Source organism: Fringilla coelebs (assembly GCF_963513975.1).
Source record: "Fringilla coelebs genome assembly, chromosome: 12".
Classification (NCBI taxonomy): domain Eukaryota; kingdom Metazoa; phylum Chordata; class Aves; order Passeriformes; family Fringillidae; genus Fringilla; species Fringilla coelebs.
In genome coordinates, this window is record NC_140038.1 from 11,961,343 (window position 1) to 11,982,861 (window position 21,519).

Consider the following 21,519-nt stretch of genomic DNA (forward strand, 5'->3'; position numbering starts at 1 on the left):
AGTTTGCTCCCACAGATGATGACAAACCCCACCTCAACTGAAGAGGAAGTGGGGTTGGATTTATGGGCAACATGAAAGCCACCAAGAAATTCAGAAGTCTCTTGTTAGAGTGCCTGTGAGAGTCTCAAGTCACAACCCAGGCCTGTGTACCAAGAGCCAAAATGCATTCTGCCTGGCCAGTTGTCCTGGAATATAAACATGCAGGACATATTTGTAAAGGAAGTGAAGCACATTTGTCTTCAGATTCTGTACTATTTTCCTCTTAAAAGATTCTCAAACCTGAACTGTGATGTTCAACTCTAAAAGACCAAATAAGCAACCTTCACAAATAAGCACTTAAATGTTACTTATGAAAGGCATACAGAAGGTCCTTGAGAGAACAGTCAGACTTTTTTCTTCAAATGTCACAGAACAATAGCAAGCAAAACCTTCTACTTAGAAATCCCATATTACTGTGGCTGTGAATTGCTGGCCCATAACTATTAATTGCAACAAGTGTGATTTAATTACCCTCTGCATAACCAGCAGCAAAATCCTCTGCTCAGCACAGGATCACTGGAAATGAAATGCCATCACAAGGAAAGGAAATGAAGATACATTTTGCAATTCTCTTTAAAATGTGGGCAGGCCTTTAAAATAGGAGATTTCTAAGCATCAGGAGGACAAAGTACCACATCTTCAGTTTACCCTGATAACACAGTAATTAAGAAACATCTACAGGAATATGGTCATTCTAACTTAAGATACCTTTCTTACGGCCAGTATCAGCTATTTTTTGCTGTATCAAAGGGAAGAACTGAAACGTGATTTGTTATGATAATTTAATGAAAAAATGCAAGCATATTTGCTTTTGTTGTGGGAACACAAGCAGAGGGTTACAGGAGGTCCTTCAAAATGGAAAAGTCAATTAAAATACTAACTTCAAACATCTCTCATTACGCTCTGAAGGAATTTTGATAACCAGCTTAAAAATGACCACAAGTTACAGTAGCTTGGTTTTAGATAAACACTGCACACTAAATTGAATATAAAAATAGATTCTATTTAATAAATTTATATTTAGTGCACTATAAACATTTATGAAAGTGTTATTACAAGGGTAAAGAAAAGTCTGTAATAATATTTCAAGTAACTTGATAACATTTGTTCGTGTAACATTGATCATGAAATGGACACGGAAAGATTTTCCTCAATCATCACACTTTATTTAAACATCAAGTTACTTTTTTCCTTCAAAAGAGGACTGCTGGTATTGGTTCAAACTAGAGAGAGAGTGGGCTAATTAAAAAACACTATCTTGCTGAGACTGGGGATCCCACACCATTTTTCTCCAAGCATTTGTTGCAGCATTTTCCTACATTTGAATCTGATGTTGCATTGAGATGTGGGACAGCTGAATTCAATTTGTCAAGAGTTGAAGAATGAAGTATGCTCTGGGTTTATCATCTGCTGGCCTCTACTGTAAACTTTTGTGCTGCTTTTTGTACTGAGAGTCTTGCCACTGCCATTAGAAATGTCTCTCCGAGAAGTAACATTTTCATCTGCAGGAGAAAGTGACCTGAGGTGAGGAAACTCTTCACAGTACACAGTCTGTGCTTGAACATTAGCACTGGCTTTTTGCTGAGGATACAAGAGAGGCATTTCACCACAATCCAGGTACGTGCTTCCATTCCCAGAACTCCATTCACTACTGCTTCCTTCATCTCTTTCTGGAGGGTCTTTAAAATCAAATTCCTGACTTCTCTTAGACTTAGTTTTCCATTTTCCACATGATTGGATACATTTATCCTCTTTCAAGCCTGTTCCTCCATTCTTGCTCTTAAGCACATGATGAGTTGGCCCAGAGCTGCTGCGGCCAGTTGTAGCCCTGCATATTTGCCTATTTTGTAGTGCCCCCTGACCAGCAAAGGGAGGAGCATCACCGTTACTCACAGCACACAATGGTCCTTTGTCTATATTTGCAACGGGGCCATATTTTTCTCTTTTTCCATCTTCATTTGCGGAACATTGTGGTAGAACACCTCTAGATGCACCATCCAGATTTTGAGAATTATTCCTGTTCTGAATATCTGAAGTCACTGTTTCACAAAGCACATGTTGAGTTTTGGTCTGTGTTGCATCAAACTGCTGTCTCAAGTCACGTGGAACACACTTCTGGACAACTTTATCAGTGCCTTTTTCAGTACTGCTTTCACTACATGATTTGCTTTCCACATGGTGTGACCTAGTCCGAAGCACACAATCTCTTTTGGAGCACTCACCTCCAGGATCAGAATTTAAACGCAGAGCTAGGAGAGGAGGGAAAGAGATAGATAATATTAAAAATAATGTTAATACTGGAAGAAAAGCATTTTCATTACTACATGCATTAAATAAAAGTATGCTTAAGAAGAGCAGGAGCACAGAATCCAGCTCACCTGGGCAGGCAGATTTGCGCTGGGGAATGTGCCTAAGAGGGGTTTCCAGTCCTTTAGCCATCGTAGCAAGTTTACTGGCAGCATCCATTATTTTCTTCTCAGCTCTGTCAAGAATTGCAGAACATGAGGGGGAAAAAAACAAAACCAAAACGAAGTTTAAGGGTAATTCAACTCTACATTTTACTTCAAGGCAATGTTATTGAGAGTCAGAGAATACTGACAGGACAGTGTGCCAGGCAGCTCAGCAGTGACCTGGCACCAACACGCACACCCTGGCAAGACTTCAGGCCAGGCGCTGTTTGCTCCTAGGTGGACAAACACCAAGCTGAGATCTACACACCTCTTGCACAGCCAACAGTCATTTCCAAACATCCTTGAACTCACCCTTCATGTTTGCCATTATCAGTGAGCAGCTGTTGAAGGCATGTCAAGTAGTATTTGCGCATTTTCCGTGCTGTCTCTTGGCGCTCTCTTAAAACCTCCACTTTAATCATTTCAGCAGCTCGTTCCTTACTTTCACGGATATAACAAAGCATATCACCTACAAACACACTTCATTAGTACCAGTTTTCCCCCAGAGTGGGGAAGAAGACAACACCACAAACTGGGATTGTCTAGCAGATCTGGAACAAATCAGCAAAGACATGGATTTACCTGCCAACATTCCACCAAGTCCTCGTGCCAGTTGCTGCCTACTGGACGAATGCCAGAGCAAACCAAAGCAGGTCAATATGAAGCATCAGAAAGGAATTTAGTTGTCTGATTCTGCATCTTAAACAGGCACAGGGATTTGGGAGAAATGTTGGCTGGTAAAAATATGGGTCTAGAAACTTTTCAGTGGCCATGCAGAAATTTGGGGTCCTGATGCACTCAGGTAAGACCTGGTGTTACACTCAATCCTTTCTCCTCAGAGAGAAGGTTGCTGACTAGGCCAGAAGACAGGCTACAGCACAAGAGAAAAGCAGACTTTCTCTCAGGAGAAGCTACAATCTAGGTAGATTTTTTTTTTTCTGGAGAAACAAAATCAGTACTCAAAACACACTTTACCACTTTAAAAGACACATGGCAGTAAAACAAAGCAGTGATGATAAAACAAGGCTTTGCCCATCACAATTACACGTTGAATTTAGGGTGACAATTCCTTTTCTCACAGTCACTCTAGTAAGATGGAAAAATTTACTTCTCATGTGATTTGGTGGTCAGATTCCTCTCCAAGCTGGCTGAAGGAGGAAGCAACAAAGTAATTTATTTTCCTCCACTAAATCTTTAACTAGAACTTTAGTACTTACACTTAATCTTGCTCAAAGCTTTGATGTAGTGAGCACGCATTTCTTCCAGACCTTTCACAGAGTCAGAGGATGCACAAGGTTTTGAAATGCCTTCCCTTGACAGCGACCTGAAATGCATACACAACATACTGCACGAAAAAGGCAACTTTTACCTTCCCAAAATAAGATATCATCTTGTTTAATTTTTTAAATACCTTGGTGGTGATCCCTGGTCTTTCAATTTAGTCTTCATCTCAGAGTTTTGTGCAATTAGAGCTCCTGGAACCATTTCATTTTCTATTAAAATAAAAAGATGAATCATAATTCACTGCATTTTTCTAAATTCAAGCTCAAGAGATGCTTATGTAATAACTGCTGCCTCTGGTACAAGACCTCAACGTCACAAAGCATCATTAGTTGCAGTACAACTGTTGCAGTAACAAGCAGACACATTTCAATGAAGTCTGAATATAAAAATCATCTCATACAGTAATTAAATAAGCTTAAAGCCTTCATATACCATTACTAACACTAAACTGAGATATCAAGTATACTTGGAGAGAAAGGACAGAACAAAAAAATAACAAGGGTGGTTTGGACAAACACTGAAAAAGAATTATTAATTTGTGTGTTAGCAACTGTGCCTTTGAGATATAAAGACACAAGATAAAACGTGGTAGGTTTTGTCAGTTTATTGTAGTGAGGGGTTTTTTTGTTTGATTTGAGGTCAAACCCCAGTATCCACTGAAAATTAAAAGATCCCACAGATGAGAGAATCAAAGTTGTCTTTAGGTGATTATCAATCCTGACCTTGGATTTACTCTGACTTAGCTTCATATTCCTTCACAGCAAGCTGAAGATGTTTAGGGGCCATCTCCAGCTCTCTTTTCAAGTCCTGGCACACATCCTCTCTTTTTTCAAGCTCCTGGCAGCAGTGTTTGCAGCACAAATCTTCCTGAGACCCAAGGTTCCTTTTTTTACATTTCTGACTTGCAACAGTAATTGCTAAAAGTTACACATCAACATGGGACCAAAAAAAAACAATCAAGCCCAACCTATTTTCAATGTTCTACTTAGTCTTTCTCCTCACTGGAAAGTGTGTAATATTTTAGCCCAATTAAACTAATCACAAGATGCTGGTACTCTGTTCCAGAAGGTGCAGCAGCATCTATCAACTCATACAGCCCCCACAGCCTCAATGCACTTCCATCAGTGATCATCTGAGTTCTTCAGTCAGCAAAAAAACTTGCAGGTTAAATGCTTTTAAAAATTTTAGTTTTTTTTTTAAATAACAACAGCCAAGCAGGCTCTTTTGAAGTCAGCTGAAGGAAACTGTCCCAGCTGGAAAGCCTCACACACGTCTGAGCCTGGTTAAGGGATACACAAAGACTGGGCTCCTTCCAGGCCAGCGCTGGCTGCTCCACAGCCAGGCCAGGGCGCTCTAGAGACAGGAGCACTGCAGTGCTGGTATTGTTCTGTGCTAATAGACCACTCGTTATGTTGGTGCTGAAGGAATTCAAGCCACACTACAGGCACAGAGCCAAAAACTCTCTTGGGTTTTGTTGCTTTATGTTTTTCAGTTGCGCAAGATCTCAAACTAAACAGAAAGCCCCAGGGACATCTGTCCCTCCCATGAAGTTTTTCCCATCTACACTGTCTCCAGTTTTGCCATAGTACACGTGACAGCCCTGGGAAGAGCTACAATGCTGAACTGCATACTAGGCTCAGGGAGTGGGAGGAAAGGGAAGAAAGGGGAAAAACAAAAAAAAGAGAGAAACACCACCCAGGGATTCAGACTTTTTTCAACTACATTCTTGACCAAAAGAACCAGCTAGGATTACCATGCCAGGTCAAGCAAGTTCTTGACACAGTAGTATCTTTTACACGAATGCAGAATTCCTTGTTTTGTGTAATGCCAAGAACAAGCAATATAATTCAATCCTTGAAGCTCCAATCTAGTACTACCCATTAACAAAACATAGTTTAGACCATACCCTGCATATCATGGCTAACACTGCCTTGCATGTGAACTGTTATATACTCCAAAGGTTTTGCTGCTAACAACCCCCAAAGAATACCTCTAGCAGATGAGACAGCTATTTCTTTCTTCCTGAAGAATGGCTTTAAAAAGCAGAAAGCTACTAGCATTTGATAAAATGAAACCTCAAAGCCTAGCATTAAATCAGTAAACTGGAGACCAGTACCATTTGTTTCAGTTTGTGACTTTAACTTAGCTTATGCAGTATTAAACAACCTTACAGTCAGAAGAACTGTATCTTCCTCTATCACCCAAATATTTACTAATTAGCTAACTTTGCACTGGGGTCATCAATAGGACATTGAATATTACAGACTGCTACTAACAAGCTAAATTTGATGATATACAATCTGTCAGAATAAAATCCTGTCTGTCAAGCCCAATACCTTTGTCTGTTCCAGCTTCCTGCAAGGGTGTCTGTCCTCTCAGTCTCCTTTGTGCTTCTGCTTGGTGTCCAACATTGCACACAGAGGGTCTTGCCACATCCACTGTGTTTCCTGCACCATGTTGTGGGTAAGATTCTTTATTTGCATTACTCACTAGCTCTTCATATTTCTGCAATTGAAAAATACTTCCTGAAAACGCAACACAGCAAGAAAAGTGCTCTGCACCACAACCAACCCTGGTCACCAAGTAGCTTTAGTAATTTTAACACAGGTACCTTAAACCTGCAGTAAAACCACAGATTACAAGTCAAATCATGAAGAAAACATCTATTCTGTGATATAGAAGTTCTATTTAGCATAAATCATTGCAACAGCAGTGCCTGAATATCTTGAGTATTATTTGGAAATGTCAGTAGCCCTTAACACTGCAGATCTATACCCTGTCTTTGAACAGCTGGGGATAACTTGCTTTTTAAAGAGAAAAGACATTACTAGGAAATTAAAAAGACTTCACTACATAAGGTGGTTCAAGCCAAGCAATGTTTTGAGATTCAAAGGCACATTAAACAGTTTACCAAGAGACATTTCATTTCCATTCCAGAAGGTGCTTAAGGCACAGGAAAAAAATTATTCTCTTTATCATTGTTGATATGACTTGTGACACGAATATCTTTCAGGCCCACTTGCTGAACAGAAATATATTGACACTAAAGAAATGGTAACATGCCATCTTCTCTTGAAAAACAAGACATTTTCTCTGTCTTATTCTCAGATAATCCCCCAGCTACTAACTGCTGGGTAGCAATGGCATTTCTGGTGGGATGCTCCCCATAACAAAAAATTTATTACAAGCATAAGCACTGCAAAAAGAGGAATCTGCTAAAACAACAGAAACAAGGGCTTTGGGAGACAATTTGACTTAGCCCCAAACTCCTCCAGAAGCGGGTAAGACATCTTTCCTCATTTGGGAAGGCACACTGAAAAAGATTTCCTACAGGCACAATAAAATAGGCAAGACTCTTATTCCCAAAACAGAACTGACTGACAAACTGACCTACTGCAGGCAACTTGCAAAAAGAATTTTTAGTTCTGCAAGATTTTCATCTTTATTTGTATAAAGAGGAGGGAAAAAGAAGCATAACATGACCCATAATCACTGTCCAATCACCACTGCAAACGGGATTTTGCAGCTATGCAAAAATCTGAGGTGGATTTTGTCATTACAGCCCATCAAAGAGATTATAAGGAGCCTTTAACAGGCTCCCAACCTCAAGCAGGTGGATTAATCTTAATTTAGAAGTCTTTGCATAAATGACATTCCTAACCTGCCCTTCTCTTCTTTAAAGACTGAAGATGTCAAAGCTATATCCTTTTCCTTTTCATTTGTTAATGGTAGATTTAGTCTCCTTTTAGTTTTAAAATACACTCTAAAATGAACACAAATGTTGAATTTTCTATTTTTCACAATTACATGGATATTTCATGGGAGAAAACAGGCCTGAGTGACTTCTCAAATCCCTTTTCTGACTGGCAGTTATAACTTACAGAAATATTACCTCTTTCCATTCTCGCTCTTTCTTTTCCAGAATTGTGCACACCGTGGTTCTATAAGCCTTTTGTAAACAAGCCTTCAGTTTGTCTTTGCCTTGACTGGTTAATTGAACATGAGAATCAAAACCCTTGTCCTTCCAAGAATGTTTACTCTGTGTGCACTTGACCAGTTCTTCATGAATTTCACTCAACAAATACTCCAGCTCAACCAGAGTCTTCTCCTCATACCGATTCATTTCATCCTGCAATCTCTTGGCTTCCTGAGCCTCCCATTCTCGCTGCTTTTGGTCTAGTAACATCTTGATTTCTGCTTCTTTCTGAATGGAGAGATCATTCTTCTGCTTTGCAAGGTCCTCCTTTGCTGTTGCAAGGACCTCTTTAATTCTGTTTCTGTGATCATCTAAGAATGATTGGTAGTCTCTCTCATTTTGCTCTTGTATCTGCAGAATTTCTTCTTGCTTTTCTTTGTTCCACTGCACACGGGCTTTTGCTAGTTCTGCTTTGACAGCTGCAGGGACTTCCTCTTTCTTCAGCTCTAATTCCCTCCTCAGAGAAATTATCTTTTCTTCAAGTTCTTTAACTCTTAATCCAGATGTCTCTGTACTTTCATATTCTTTCTTCCATTTCTCCTCAGCAGCTGAGAGAACCAGGGCTAACTGGCAAATAAACAACACAGTCATTAGAAATAAATACCCGCATTCATAGAGACACAAAATGTAACTCTGAGTCATTAAAAATCTATTGGAGATCTTTTCCATTTATTTAATAAAAATTAAGCCTATCTAGGCAAAAAAAAAAAAAAAAAAGGGTGTGGAGCAGAGTACACAAAGAAACATCTTTCCTTAATCACTCCCTGTGCCTATGTCTACATTCACTCCTCAGCAATATATGGGATCTGGAAGACTTTACTGTTTATCAACACACATATAGCAGTATTTTGGGCTACCTGCTCTGCTGTAGTCTTTTGGTGTTCCTTTTCCCATTTTTCTTGTTCTGTCTTTAGATTTAGTTTGTACTCTTGCAGCCACTTGGCATGAGCTTGGGCTAAAGCTGCATCTACCTTTAAACAGATAAAAAACCTGCTTCAGTAGGTAGGTAGGTAGACTGAATACATTTTTATTATTACTTTCATGTAACAGTGCAAGAACAGACTTCAGTTTGGATTGCCTACATTTATAGAAATTAAAAGAATCATACCAGCAGCACTCCATGCATTTCTTGATGCAACAATTATGCCAAAATTAAAAATACTAAATTTATTTTTAACAAAATGGTATAAAATCTAAGTCAGTGTTACTCAGTTCTGTTCAAAACTCCTGCAAAACTTGTTTAACAGTGTGAAAAACAAACCACATGCTACAGTTTTCTCAGAAATTTTTAAGAACTCTATTTCTAATACAGCAAATATCAATACTAAAGAGGAAGTCAGTGGAGGAGTCCACTTTTTTTTTTTTTTTTTAGGTGACTTAAGTGGACACAGCAGTTTCACAGACTCCAGGCAGAGAGAACAATTATTTGTTACCTGGCTGGCAAGATTTTTACAGTATTTATTTTCCAGTTCTAATTCAAATTCTTTTAAGGCCTCTTCAGAGGCTGTATTTTCTTTCAGAGCCTTCTGTATCTGCAGCCTCTGGTCTTCAACAGTCCCTTCTAACTCTTTAGTTGAAGCTTCATCCACAACTTGGTCAGTCTGGCAGCTGCAGTCATTACATTCAACTACAGTTCTTCTCACTTCTTCCAGCCTACTTTGCCATTCTCTTTCTAATTTGGCAAAGACTTGTTCTTTATTCTAAGGAAAAAAATATTTTTTAAGAAAATCTCCCCAATGTCTGAATAAAGATTTCACTGGTGTTTAGAAAATGAAACACTGTTCACATCAATGATTCTCCTTAACAGGAGAACAAAACCATGCAAAGAGAGAGGAGAGTCTGGTGACTCATCAGAGCTTTCTTCTATGGGATAGGACACACAAAGGATTTCTACATGATACCTGAGTGACACAACAGAAAGCACAACCCTTCACTCAAGCACCAGGGTGGAAAACTCCACCATACTACCAGCTGTGAGATTCAGGGTATTCTGTTTGTTACTTTGCAAGATCTAGGTTTTGGGTTTCTTTAAAAATATGAAACATCTAAAATACCTAATGACTTCTTCAGAGGCTTTTAAAATGACAAATCCTTAACAGCCACTTCCAATGGCAGAATAGCAGCACATAAATCTAAAGTTCTGTTTCTGAAAATAAACAGCAAAGCAACAAACAAAAAAATTGAAATTCCCTGATCTAAGTTTCACACCTGTTTTTCTTCCTTTTCCCAGTGAACTTTGGCTAATGCAACTTCCTCTTGAACTTGCTGACTTTTCTCTTCCAGCCACTGCTTCTTTGCTGCTATCATAGACCTGATGTGCTCCTCTTCAAGCTCAGTCCTCAGAAGTTTAAGGGAGAGTTCTTTTTCTTCTAGTAGCTGTTTCTTGAGCTAGACCAAAAATAAATAAATGAAGTATTCTCCAAGGCACAACTGCTCTGGCACAAAACTATGAGAACACATGAGACACATGATTAACTCTCTAGAGGCTGTGCACAGATGCCACCTAGACAAGAGATATAACTCTCAAAAAAGGTGTTTTAAAACGATATATCAGAGGTTATTATAGACTATTGCTGTAAAGTAAGTTTTTGTATCAAATACCTTTACTCCCATCATACTTTGAGCTGCACCTTTTGCTTACCCAGCCCATTGATCTACTTCTGTCACTGCTATCACACTGCTATCTTCAGAAAATAAAAGTTTTTAATCAAATCGGTCTGAATTGATTACTACTTTAAAAAAACACAGTATTTTTTAGATCAGTTTTGTATAGGAAGCAGTAAACTTGCATCATCATTCAGGGTTTTTTGAAAATTATTTATGAATGTAAAAGATAATACTGCTGACTAAGCATCCTCAGAAGTCTGAATTATGGAAGTTCACTACTTGAAAACAAACAGCTATTGGAAAGAGTTATTTGTACAGAATTTCAAAGCCCAGAACACAACACCAGCTTAGTTTAAAAACCACTAAGTCATGTGTATGAGCTTTCTGATTCAGCTGCATCTCTTCCGAACAGGTTCCTCAAACATTCACAAAATTAAATACACTTACTAATATCACATCTTGAAAACAATGAGAAATTATATGGTTTATAGGCATTTCCATTTGTACCTTCTCTTCCTTCAGCTGCTGCTCTTGTTGAAATTTCTGTCTTAAAGTAGTTTCCAAGGCGTCCTTCTCCCGACAAACTCCAATGTAGCATTCCTTCACTGCAGTAATATCTTTGTTCAGCTCCTCTATGTTATCCCTTCAAAGGACAGATAACTTCTCATCAATTGGCCTCAGAGGACCAATTGTAACTAATAGTGAAGGTCAGACAGGAAACATGGAAGTTTCAGTAAAAATGGAAATAATGCTAAGTCTTACTTTAACTGCGAGATTGTCTCTTCAGAAGTTTGAAGAAGCAGCTGCTTTTCCACAGCAAACCTCTCCATCAGCTCCTTCTCAAAATGTGCTTTGGTGTCCTCATGATGTTGCTGATAAGTTCTTTCACACCTACAATTCCAAGAAAGGAAAAATAACTACCTGATTTCAACTACCTAGGTTCAAGTTTTCTGTAAGAAAATACTTTTCTAACATTGACCTCCTCTTGTACCTGACAGCTGGAACAAGATTATGTGTGCAGGATGAAAATCCACAAATTAAACTAAACTAAGCTAAGAGGCTCACCTGTCAATGGCCTCTTGCTTATCATGATCAAACTCCTGAACCATCTTTCTCATCTGACAACAGAGGTCTTGATTTAAGCTTTTCAGTTTTTCCTCATTTTCCTTCAGTTCTTCAATGGTTGAAGTATGAGCCTAGACAAACAAGGGTCAAGTAATATGGGCTTGTAAGAATCTTTTCTAATCACATTTTTAGCACGGAGTGGGGTTTTTTCGTGATTTTTTTTTTTCCTGTAGTGGTAAACAGCATCTCTGTCTTACCTCAACTTGCTGTAGCAAAGCCTCATTAGCCTTTTTGAGTCTCAGAACTTCTTCCTTTAGATTATCAGAAGCATCCTTCAAATTTGTGGCAGGCTAAAAATAAAATTAAGATGATATCTTTCGAGATATAAATGATTTAGCAGTTAACGCTCAAAAAGTTCAGTTGTCAAATAAAAATTGTACTTAAATACAGGAAATTATTGCATTGCAAGATCAGAGAATCACTGCTATTCAGTGTAGTGTTTGCAAGCTGAATGACAGCACTCATCCAACAGAGAGCACACTTCCCACATACATTGGATTCCTATCCCATATCCAGGTCTCCATGTACAGATACTGCAACGCTGATCAATCTATAGAGGGAAGGCAATAACGGGGTGAAGAGAGATGCAGTATCAAGGAGATTCCTTATTGGTCAAATTACCTGTGAAGGCCCTCTGAAGGCAATGTGTTAAATGTTCTGATTGTATAATCTAATGGTACTGTCAGCCCTCTTGCAGAAATTACGAGGTCCTTTGGCTAAAGAAAACCATCTTTTTCCAATGAAATTTACTTCTAACACAAATAGGGCAGACACCAGACACTCTCAAGCATAAAAGCATCATTTTAGGACTCATTTAATAACACATATGCTGCCCAGGCTCTGCTTCAGTTGTTTTTTTTTTTTTTTCAAACAAAGATACAAAACCAGAATTGCTATGAATACTCAGCCATGCATAAATTTTTGATGTCATAAGAAGCTTTGGTTTTGTTCACCAAAAAGCAGGAATACTTGACTTTTAAAGAAGTGTAAAAGAACAAACCTCTGAATCTCTTGATGCTTTTTCTGCTTTCAACTGCTTGTATTCCTCTAGTGTCTTCTGGCAATCCTTAAGACTATTTTGTAGTTGAGTAATCTGGTTTCTCTTCATTTTATTACTGCTCAATAAACGTTCCAGCTCAGCTTTTAATTCTACAATAATTTCATCTTTAGAGAGTTCTTTATCCATGTCTCTGTTCTGTATTGCACTATCAAGAAAGACATAACCAGTTCAGTATTTAAAAGACAAAACACATTTAGCTGAAAGCAGTGGTAGCAAAGAGAGGAGTAACTAATGCTACCAGAAATACCAGGATGTTTAAGATGTAATAGTAAAAAGCATAAGAGGACATGAATATCAAAGGTTTTCCATCAAGTTGCAATTAATTTACAGAGAACTTGTTAATTCAGCTGTTTCCTCAAAAGATTCATTCTCTCACAATGTGAAGAGTTTTGAAGCAACTCCACTGATTGATGTAAAAGACAGCTTTAGCTTTAAGCAACTATGTGGAGTCTTTGAGCAAGAAAAGTATCCATGAATATAATTCAACAATTAAAGGAACAGCAATACAGTTCCTATAAAATCTGAAGACTTATTAAATAGCAAACAAGACATTAATTAGGCAACCAATTTATGGTGTTAGTACAGTTTCTCTCATATTACCTGGCAATAAAAGCAGTATGTCAAATATCTATCAAAAACCTATGTGTTGATCCAGTAGAAGCATCTTTTTACAAGTAACTTGCATGATTTCTTGAGGATTAAAAATTTTTCTTTCAACAAGAATCACTCAATACCTGCAGAATTTTGGCTTCTTCCCTGTGATTTTTTTAATTCCCAGTTCTACATAGGAATCACCCAGGCTCATAGGTCGCTCTCCACCTGCATCATTCAAAAATACTCCAAGCTTGGCAGCAGATTCATACAAAGCTATTTCTTCTTTCAGTTCCATTAATTCTTCCTGAAGGAAGAGACAGAAAAAAAATTACACTGACCAGAAAGACTTCAAGCCAACATATCAGGACCATGATAACTCTACCAAAGAAAATAAACACATGGAGCTCTTCCTTCTAAATATAGTTATATTTAGCTGCATTTAGTTGAATTGTCTAGCATTAACTTACTTGGACTTTCATTTTTCATTTCTGATACCTCTAGCAAAGCATATATCAAAACTTAAAAATTTGTTAAAATATACAAGAAATATTCCCTATTGTTCTTGTTACAGTCCATCTGTGAAGTATTATTTCTTTTGCTCTTTTGCATTCCTAGTGTCCTTGTACAGCAAAATGGATGACAACAGAAAAGTACATACCTGGAGAAACAGCTGTTACCCTAGTACTTAGTAGGATTCACAGTTTCCAAGACAACAGATTTAAATCAAATATATGAATTGGAAACACAGACTTCCACTGATGCTTTACAGAGACTTTGTAACATTCCCTTTTGCTGACAAAAGATAAATTACAGAACATGGTATCTCTTCATTAAATTATAAGACTTCAAGCACATGGAATTTACATTCAACTGTTTTTCCAAAAGCAGGCTGGACAGAAGTATGAGATCAGATTTGTGCAAATACAATTGCCCAGCTGTGTTTTAATTGGTGGGGAGGGAGAAAGTCCAACATACAACACTGGGAGAGGAAGTAGTCAAAGATGATGTACTTGTTTCCTCCAAAAATTTAAAGTGTTTTAATCACCAACCTCTTAGTTATAATGCCTCTCCCCCCTCCATCAAATGAACATATTTTATTCTAACATAAAATATTCAATAAAATTAACCTGCAAAGCCTTGTTCATGTTGTTGCTTATAATCTGTGCAGACTGAGCTTGCTGCAATTGAAACCGCAACTGATTGGTCTCCTGCATTGAGCCTATTGTAGGAAAGAAAAGGCAGAAGAAGAGCAAGTCATAAATGTGCAAGAAAGTCTATGCAATCTGAAGAAAGATCTCTGTTAAAAATAATGTTGATTCTGGCAAGAGACATTACTGTTTCTATTTCCTTGGGCTCACTAACAGTTACTAAATACATTACTGTGAAAAGACTTCAATGTGTGAAGGTAGGCAAAAGTTAAACACACAAACTGCAAAACATTTCCCAATCTATTTCTATGACACAGGTTTCCAACAGCCTCCAGCTCCCAAAACAATTCTTCTCACTAGGACTTGAATTTAGAACGGCAATTCAAGTCAAGCTTAATACAAAATTAAGTAACTTGCATCCAAACCCTGTTGTTCAGTATGAAACAAGGTTTACATATGCAGCACAAATCACACATGAAAACATTTTAATCACTGTTGTTTAGGGTTTGGAGATGATGTTTACTTTTATTCCTATTTGATTTTTACATCTTAGTCTAGAATGAACTTTCAATCTGGCTAATCCACTGCACAGGAAACAGTCTAGAACACAATTAGCTTGATGCTGATTCCACTTCCATAGAAACATCAATATGCAATTTCATATTCAGAAAAAATGAAGATATTTCTGCAAGGAAAGGTATGAGTAAAAGGCTGACCTGTTTGCAGTAAGTTTGCACATTGCTTTTGGCTTTCTTCTAGGCTTCTTGTCAGTCGATTTATTATTTCAGTTTTTTCACATTTGGTTTCTTCCAACAATTTTTCAAGTTGCTTAACATGCTCTCCTAGATTTTTGCAGAGCTCTTTCTAGGAAGAGAGTATTTTTACTTGTTTTACAAACATATCACATAGGCCTCATAATGCTGAGACTTTCCATTTTCTTAGCAGCTTCCAGGAGGAGTTATTAGAATTGTAGGTCAAGAAATGCAGTTTGGGAAATATGGGGAGCTCTACAGTGTCTCCAGTACAATACTCAGCATCCTAAAATAATTTCTCACCTCCTCTCTGAGTGCAGATTGTGTAGTATCAAGTTTCTGCTCTAATGACAATACTTGCTGCTCATACTTCTGCTTGAGTGCAGAAATAATGGCCTCATGTTGTTCTCTGGCTCGCTGGAGGGCATCTGATCTCTGAAGTTCTAACAGCTGCTTTTGCATACTTTCCATGGCCACCTCTGCCACTTTGGATTGCTTCAGTATCTGTAGAAACAGTATGACAGTAGATCCTGGTTACATACATTTCACTGTTGCTCCAATATTCTCACATCAGTTCATTTTTTCTATGCAAAAGTTGCCACAAGTCCTCAGATGATGCCTGTGTTTTCATCCACAGTATTTTCAACCAATGAATCCTACCCATCCATCATCCATTTAGCTTTTGCAATGATCATGACCTGCATTTCAAGAGATTAGCACTTCTGTTTAATGTAAATGTACCACAGCTTGAATTGTAGAGGTCTCTCACAATAAACAGTCTGGAAATATTTACAGTACCTGCTCTTCATTGGTAGTAAGAGTCTGAATTTGCGTTTCAAGGGCCTTGATTTGGCCTTCAAGATGCACTTCCCGTTCCTTTCCATTCTGATAGAGTTTCTGAGACTCATGAAGACTAAGAGCCAAACCATCCTTTTCATCTGAAGAAAGAGACATAACTGCATGAGAACCATGGCCAGCCACCCAAGAGCTTCATGCAACACAACTGTTCAGTACCTGCTCTACAGAACCATTCACCCTGCCTTGCACTGTGGACAACAACAGAAGACTGAACAAAAACAGTCCCCATCCAGCACCCACTGTGTCCTCCTGGCAGCAGGGAGCACTCCAATACACTGTTTCCAATAGGGTCCTGAAGGTACAAGCCCCATCCTGGCAGCAGGAAGTCCTCACATTCACATTCTCTGAAAAATCCCTTTGCCCAGGATTTTTCTCCTGGGAAGCTGAGAAGCTTCAGAGAGAAGGGAAACAATTATTATCTCATTTGATTCTCCTTTGTTTTGCTTGTCTGCAATGTGTTTGGAGATTGTTTACCACAAGTGATTGTTTAATTGGTTTCTGGTGTGAATTGTTTTCACTCATTGGCCAATCAGGGCCAAGCTGAGTCGGTCACAAGTTTTCATTATTATCTTTTTAGCATTGTGTAAATATCCTTTGTGTATTCTTTAGTATAGTGTCCTTTAACATAATATAGTATCTTAAAATAATAAATTAGCCTTCTGAGAATATGGAGTCAGATTGATCATTCCTGCCACGAGGATCCCCAAAATATAATATCTCATCCTCCCTTACACCATTTAAAGGGAGAGTCCTCTGGAGGAACAGCCAAGACACAGCCAAATGGTTGACAGTGGAACTTTTCTCTCTCCTTTGCTTCTTTTGCATTCCAAAAACTATATTCTTAGTTCTCTATGTTTACTATTTTTTTTTTGTCTGTTCCTGTAAGAAATGGGAAACTAAGAAACTCAGATTTTGTAATTTTTGAAAGAGATTTTCTCTACATACAGTCTATGAAATGACCTGTTAAACCACACACCACCAAAAAAAATTTTTTTTTCATAGATGTCCATTTCTCCTATTGGGGTTTGGGTGTTTTGGTGTCAACTTTTTTTCACCCCTTTCCCAACTTTGAAAAGACTACTTTGGCAGACTTCTCACTTTTCTGTACATTTGTGATGCCTGATACATGGGGACTCTGGAAAGCAACAGTGGTGTTGAAAATAAAGTAAAAGTTAAGACAGTTATGCAGTCAGGCACCAATCCAGAGATTTTTACTTAGAACAATGTTTGGGAGAAGAGGTTTAGTCACATATAGTCCCAAATCAAGTTTATAAGTATAATAAATACTTTCAAAGACACTTTCTAAATCAATCAATCAATCTCAGAATTTAAAAGTTGCTAGATATTAATAAAATCTAAGAATTAGCACAAAAGATTTTACCTTTGACCATTGAAAGCTGATGATTCAAATACCTAATCTGCTGTGCACTCTTTTCTAGCTTTTCATGAAGTTCTTCCAGTTGTCTTTCCCTTGCTTTATTTAGAACCTGAAGTTGAAGAATCTGCATGTTTTCTGAAGAATCTGCCAAATTTCAAACAGCATGCAGACAAGTCAGCACAGATACCAAGAAAATCATTGCTGTAATTCCTGCTGTAAAATTTTTTTTTTTTGGGCTAAGTTCATTGCTGGTGCACAAAATCTTTTTTTAATCCACATTTGATTTGCATCACACAAATTGCTCTGGCAGCAATGGCTGAAGGATTGTGCAAACTACAATTCCAACCTTACAGCAGGCCCAGATAAAAGTTTACATGCTATGAACTCACAGACTTGTGGCCACTACAAGTTTACAACGTGTCTGACAAAGCAGTTCAGTCATTTGAAGTGGACCTAACAGAAAAGCCCAATGTGGCATCACTCAGAGTGCACTCCCTAAGGTACAGTGAGTTGTATTATTATTCCAATATTACAAAAGGAGGTAAAGTGTCAACAAGGTTTGACATCAAGCCACCAGAAATAATTTTTCAGTTTCATCAATCAAAACTACATTTTCAGTGCCCAAAACTTATATACCCTGAGCAGAAAGAGATTATTTCTAGATACAAAAGATGCTATACTTCAACATACTTTTAGTTGTCCTCTTACTGAAAAACTACTGAAATCAACATGTTCACTGACTTCCAGTGAACTTTTTACACAAGTTTATTTCAAGTCTAAGCACCAAACACTTACTTTCATCATTGCCCAAGAATTCATGTTGCAAACCTTCAAACACTTCATTTCTTCTGTTTCCTTCTTGGATTCCTGGAATATTTTGATGAATGCCATTTTGGTATGGTTTATAAGTCACTTTGTAAGATTCTGGTGACTGGCCATTGACAACATCAGATGCAACAAATTGCTGTTTTGACAGTACACACATAAGAGAAAATACATTAAAACTACAACTGTAGTCTTGCTCAGTGAAAATACTTTTCATTTTACAGGTTGACATTAGGAAGAGTTCTAGTAGCTCTTCATTTTCAGGCTCCAATCCAGCACACCATTTAAGCATGACAGAATTCTTCATGAAAGCTTCCAGCTTAGAAAAGCAGTGAAGTGGTAATTTAAACAGAATAAACACACACTTAAGTGAACCACATTCATTCTACCTCATGGAATTCTACCAAGGCAACAGGAGAAAGAACAAAAATCGTAACATGAACATATGAAAATTTAGTCACTAATGTCTCATTTTTTAAAATAGGCTACATAAGCCTCCCAGCACTGTTTGAACAGATTGTAAGAGACTGAAGGCATGTAGAAATATTACTACCAATAGCTAAAGTTCTGTGAAAATATTCCAAGAGATAGAAAAATTTGTCAGCTTCTAAAATACCTTAAGATGTTGCTTTGGATCATCTGAAAAATTTAATATTTTATTTTGCTGATCGTCAAATTCTGGTTTATGGCCATTTGTATAAGGCCTGAAGTTTTCAGGAAGATGATACACATTGTTCTCTTGGTAGCAACTTGGAGAGTTAAACCCATCTCTACCAAGATACACATGATCTGGATCATCTTGGCCATCCTGGCCACAGTAATCTTCTTTAACATCATATACATGTTTCTTCTCTTCATCATTATGTAGGCCATTCCAATTCTTCCCATGTTTTTCAACATGATCAGTTTGCTGGTCACACAAGAATTGTTCAGGGTACAGATTTTGTCCTTGTTCATAGCCCTATGAATGGATATGAGGTTTAGAATTGCTCTCTCAAAATTCTGATTTCACCCCACCCTCTTTTTCCTGAGGTTACCAGCCCTCAAGTTAGAAATACTTCAACTGAACACCAAATTTAAACAATTAATTTAAACAATATTTAGCATCTTATTATGAACAAGCAGTAATTACATCCCTGCTCAAACAAACTTACATTTGGAGGATCACTGATCAATGGATGATCCTTCCACCTTCCATCAAGCTTCCCAGGCTCATGTGACCTAGAAAGACACAAGCAGCTTTACTATGTACTAATAACTTCAGGGAAAAAACAAACCTTCTTTTCTTAAATCAAGGCACATCTAATTTACTGCAAAATGCACTACAACTCCCTTTTTGCTTGGATTACTTTTAGACACCTCATCAACTCAGACTTTGCTCTATTCTTGAAAGCACAACATAAATAATAAAAAGATCATGCCAAATGCCTTACTGCTCCTCAGGCTCCTGAATGCTACAGTCTGAGTAACTGGAGAGTTGGTCTCCACTGTCCTCCAGCATATCATGGGGAAGGTCTGTCAACAATTGTTGCAACTGAAATAGAACAAACAACATTCATTATATGCTCTTCAGGATAACTGATACAAGTTCAGCCCAAAAACATTGGCAAAGTAGGTCACTTGCACAAAATCCTGGTTTTCTTCCTCCAAGGAGGAATTCACAACATTCACAAAGACACTTTAACCACAGAATGCTTACTAGACTAGAGTACCAACCAAAGCCTTTTTTTGCCAAACTCTTGTTAAGAAAACAACAGCAGCAGAAAGAGGTAAGGGAAATCTAGAAGACATGTCCCAGGACAGACTAATTTCAAGGAATCATCTCCAAACTGATGATGCCAGGATTTCTCCTCTCTAATCTCCAGGCTAGAGAGGTAGTAGACATTAAAAAAATGCTCTTTCTGAGAAGTCTGGATGGAAATCCAGATAAGAACTTGCCAGTCAGTATCACTAAATTCAAGAAGTCATCACTGCAATGATTAGTGCTCTGCTCTGGACCAAGCAACTGGACACAAACAGAGAAATACACCACAACTAAAACACACCCAAACTTCACTTCTTATGCTTTTCAAGAGTGGCACAGTCTGCACCCTCTTTTGCCCTTACCAGACTCCATAAACCTTTTTCCTTTCTTTTTATGCACTTAAAAGAGAAGCTAAATTCACAAGCCTTCAGATTAAATTACTTAATTATTTTTCACCTCTTGTTCTCTTGCATAATCTTCTTGGTCATAGTCTTCATCTTCATGTTGAGTTTGTAGAGCTCCACTATCAAAGTCAAGGGACATTGTTTTCTAATATTGATTTTGTGTATCCAGCAAAATCTAACACAGAACAAGAAAACATCACACGTGAGTAAAATATACAAGGAATCAAAAAGCACCACCCTCATCACCTGAATTACTCAGCATGAAAACATAATTCTTGAAACAGCCATTGCACATTATTTGTTTCCCATATATTAAGGCCTACTCACTTCCAAGAATGTAGCATTTAAAACAAGGCTGACGTAATACAATTTCTTAAATTTACTTGCAACCAGACATTATTTTCGGCATGTTCTAGTACTGCAGAGTACACATATGATGTGATACATGATGATAGTAATGTCCACTTTTGAATTTCGCTTCCTAATCTTCTAGAGAATAACTATATTTCGTATTAAAAACTGAAAGTATGCTGTTCCTTGTTCATTTAGATAACAGCCCCAAAAGGAAAAACAGGAAAAGCATCACAGAAATCTGAAAAGCATCACGAGTTGCAGATTTCACTGCTTAAGAAGAGTCTTGACTCCCAAGGGCCTGCGCACCCTTCGCAGTGCGCTCACAGAAAGCTACTGTGCGGGTCCAGGTTTGGTTACAAGACAAGTTACTCCCCGTTCAAGGGACACTCGTTTGGGCACACAGGTGTAGCACATACCGAAGTCTTTGCTTGGTGTAATGTAACATTACAAGAGCATTATTTCCAAGTTAAAAGTCACTTCATCACGTTTAAAGGACCCTCTTGCCCACTGCTGTTCAAGGAAACTCTCCAAAAGAGCTGCAGGAGGCCTCGCAGCGCAGCCCCTGTCTCTGTGCCCCCCCGTGACCCCTCTCACAGGAGGCTCTGAGGCTCCCGCCTCCCGCACACCGCACCGGCCGAACCACCGGCCCTGTCCCCTTTCCTTAGGGCCCTCCCCAGCCCCGGGAACGAAGGCAGCCGGTCGAGAGTGCGCAGCCGCCAGAGCCGCGACCAGCCCCGGAGAGCCGCACCTGGACGGGCCGGGGGCAGCCCTAGGGACGCGGGGCGAGCTCGGCCGCCGCCACCTCAGTCCGCTCAGACGGCGCGCGGGGCGATGCTGCCGTTATTCAGCGCATCTCCCGCGGGGCCCCCAGGGCCGCAGACGGCGGCAAAGCGCGGCCCGAACAGCGAAACCCACCTGAGC

The 21,519-nt window shown here is 38.6% G+C and overlaps 1 protein-coding gene across 1 annotated transcript; it reads right to left on the minus strand.

The window, feature by feature from the left end:
* Positions 1–1,305: 1,305 nt before the first annotated feature.
* Positions 1,306–20,421, minus strand: CEP152 (centrosomal protein 152). Its single transcript, XM_084213968.1, has 26 exons — positions 20,297–20,421; positions 19,530–19,630; positions 19,251–19,317; positions 18,713–19,057; positions 18,067–18,235; positions 17,275–17,415; positions 15,834–15,973; positions 15,339–15,539; positions 15,000–15,147; positions 14,263–14,354; positions 13,276–13,439; positions 12,482–12,686; positions 11,679–11,771; positions 11,422–11,552; positions 11,119–11,247; positions 10,864–10,999; positions 9,958–10,137; positions 9,183–9,449; positions 8,607–8,720; positions 7,666–8,316; positions 6,110–6,278; positions 3,901–3,982; positions 3,707–3,813; positions 2,802–2,958; positions 2,418–2,521; positions 1,306–2,288 (listed from the first exon to the last, which is right to left on the minus strand). The coding sequence occupies exons 1-26, from the start codon at positions 20,381–20,383 to the stop codon at positions 1,408–1,410; spliced, it is 5,061 nt and encodes a 1,686-aa protein (XP_084070094.1). The 5' UTR covers positions 20,384–20,421; the 3' UTR covers positions 1,306–1,407.
* Between the last annotated feature and the right edge of the window lie 1,098 nt (positions 20,422–21,519).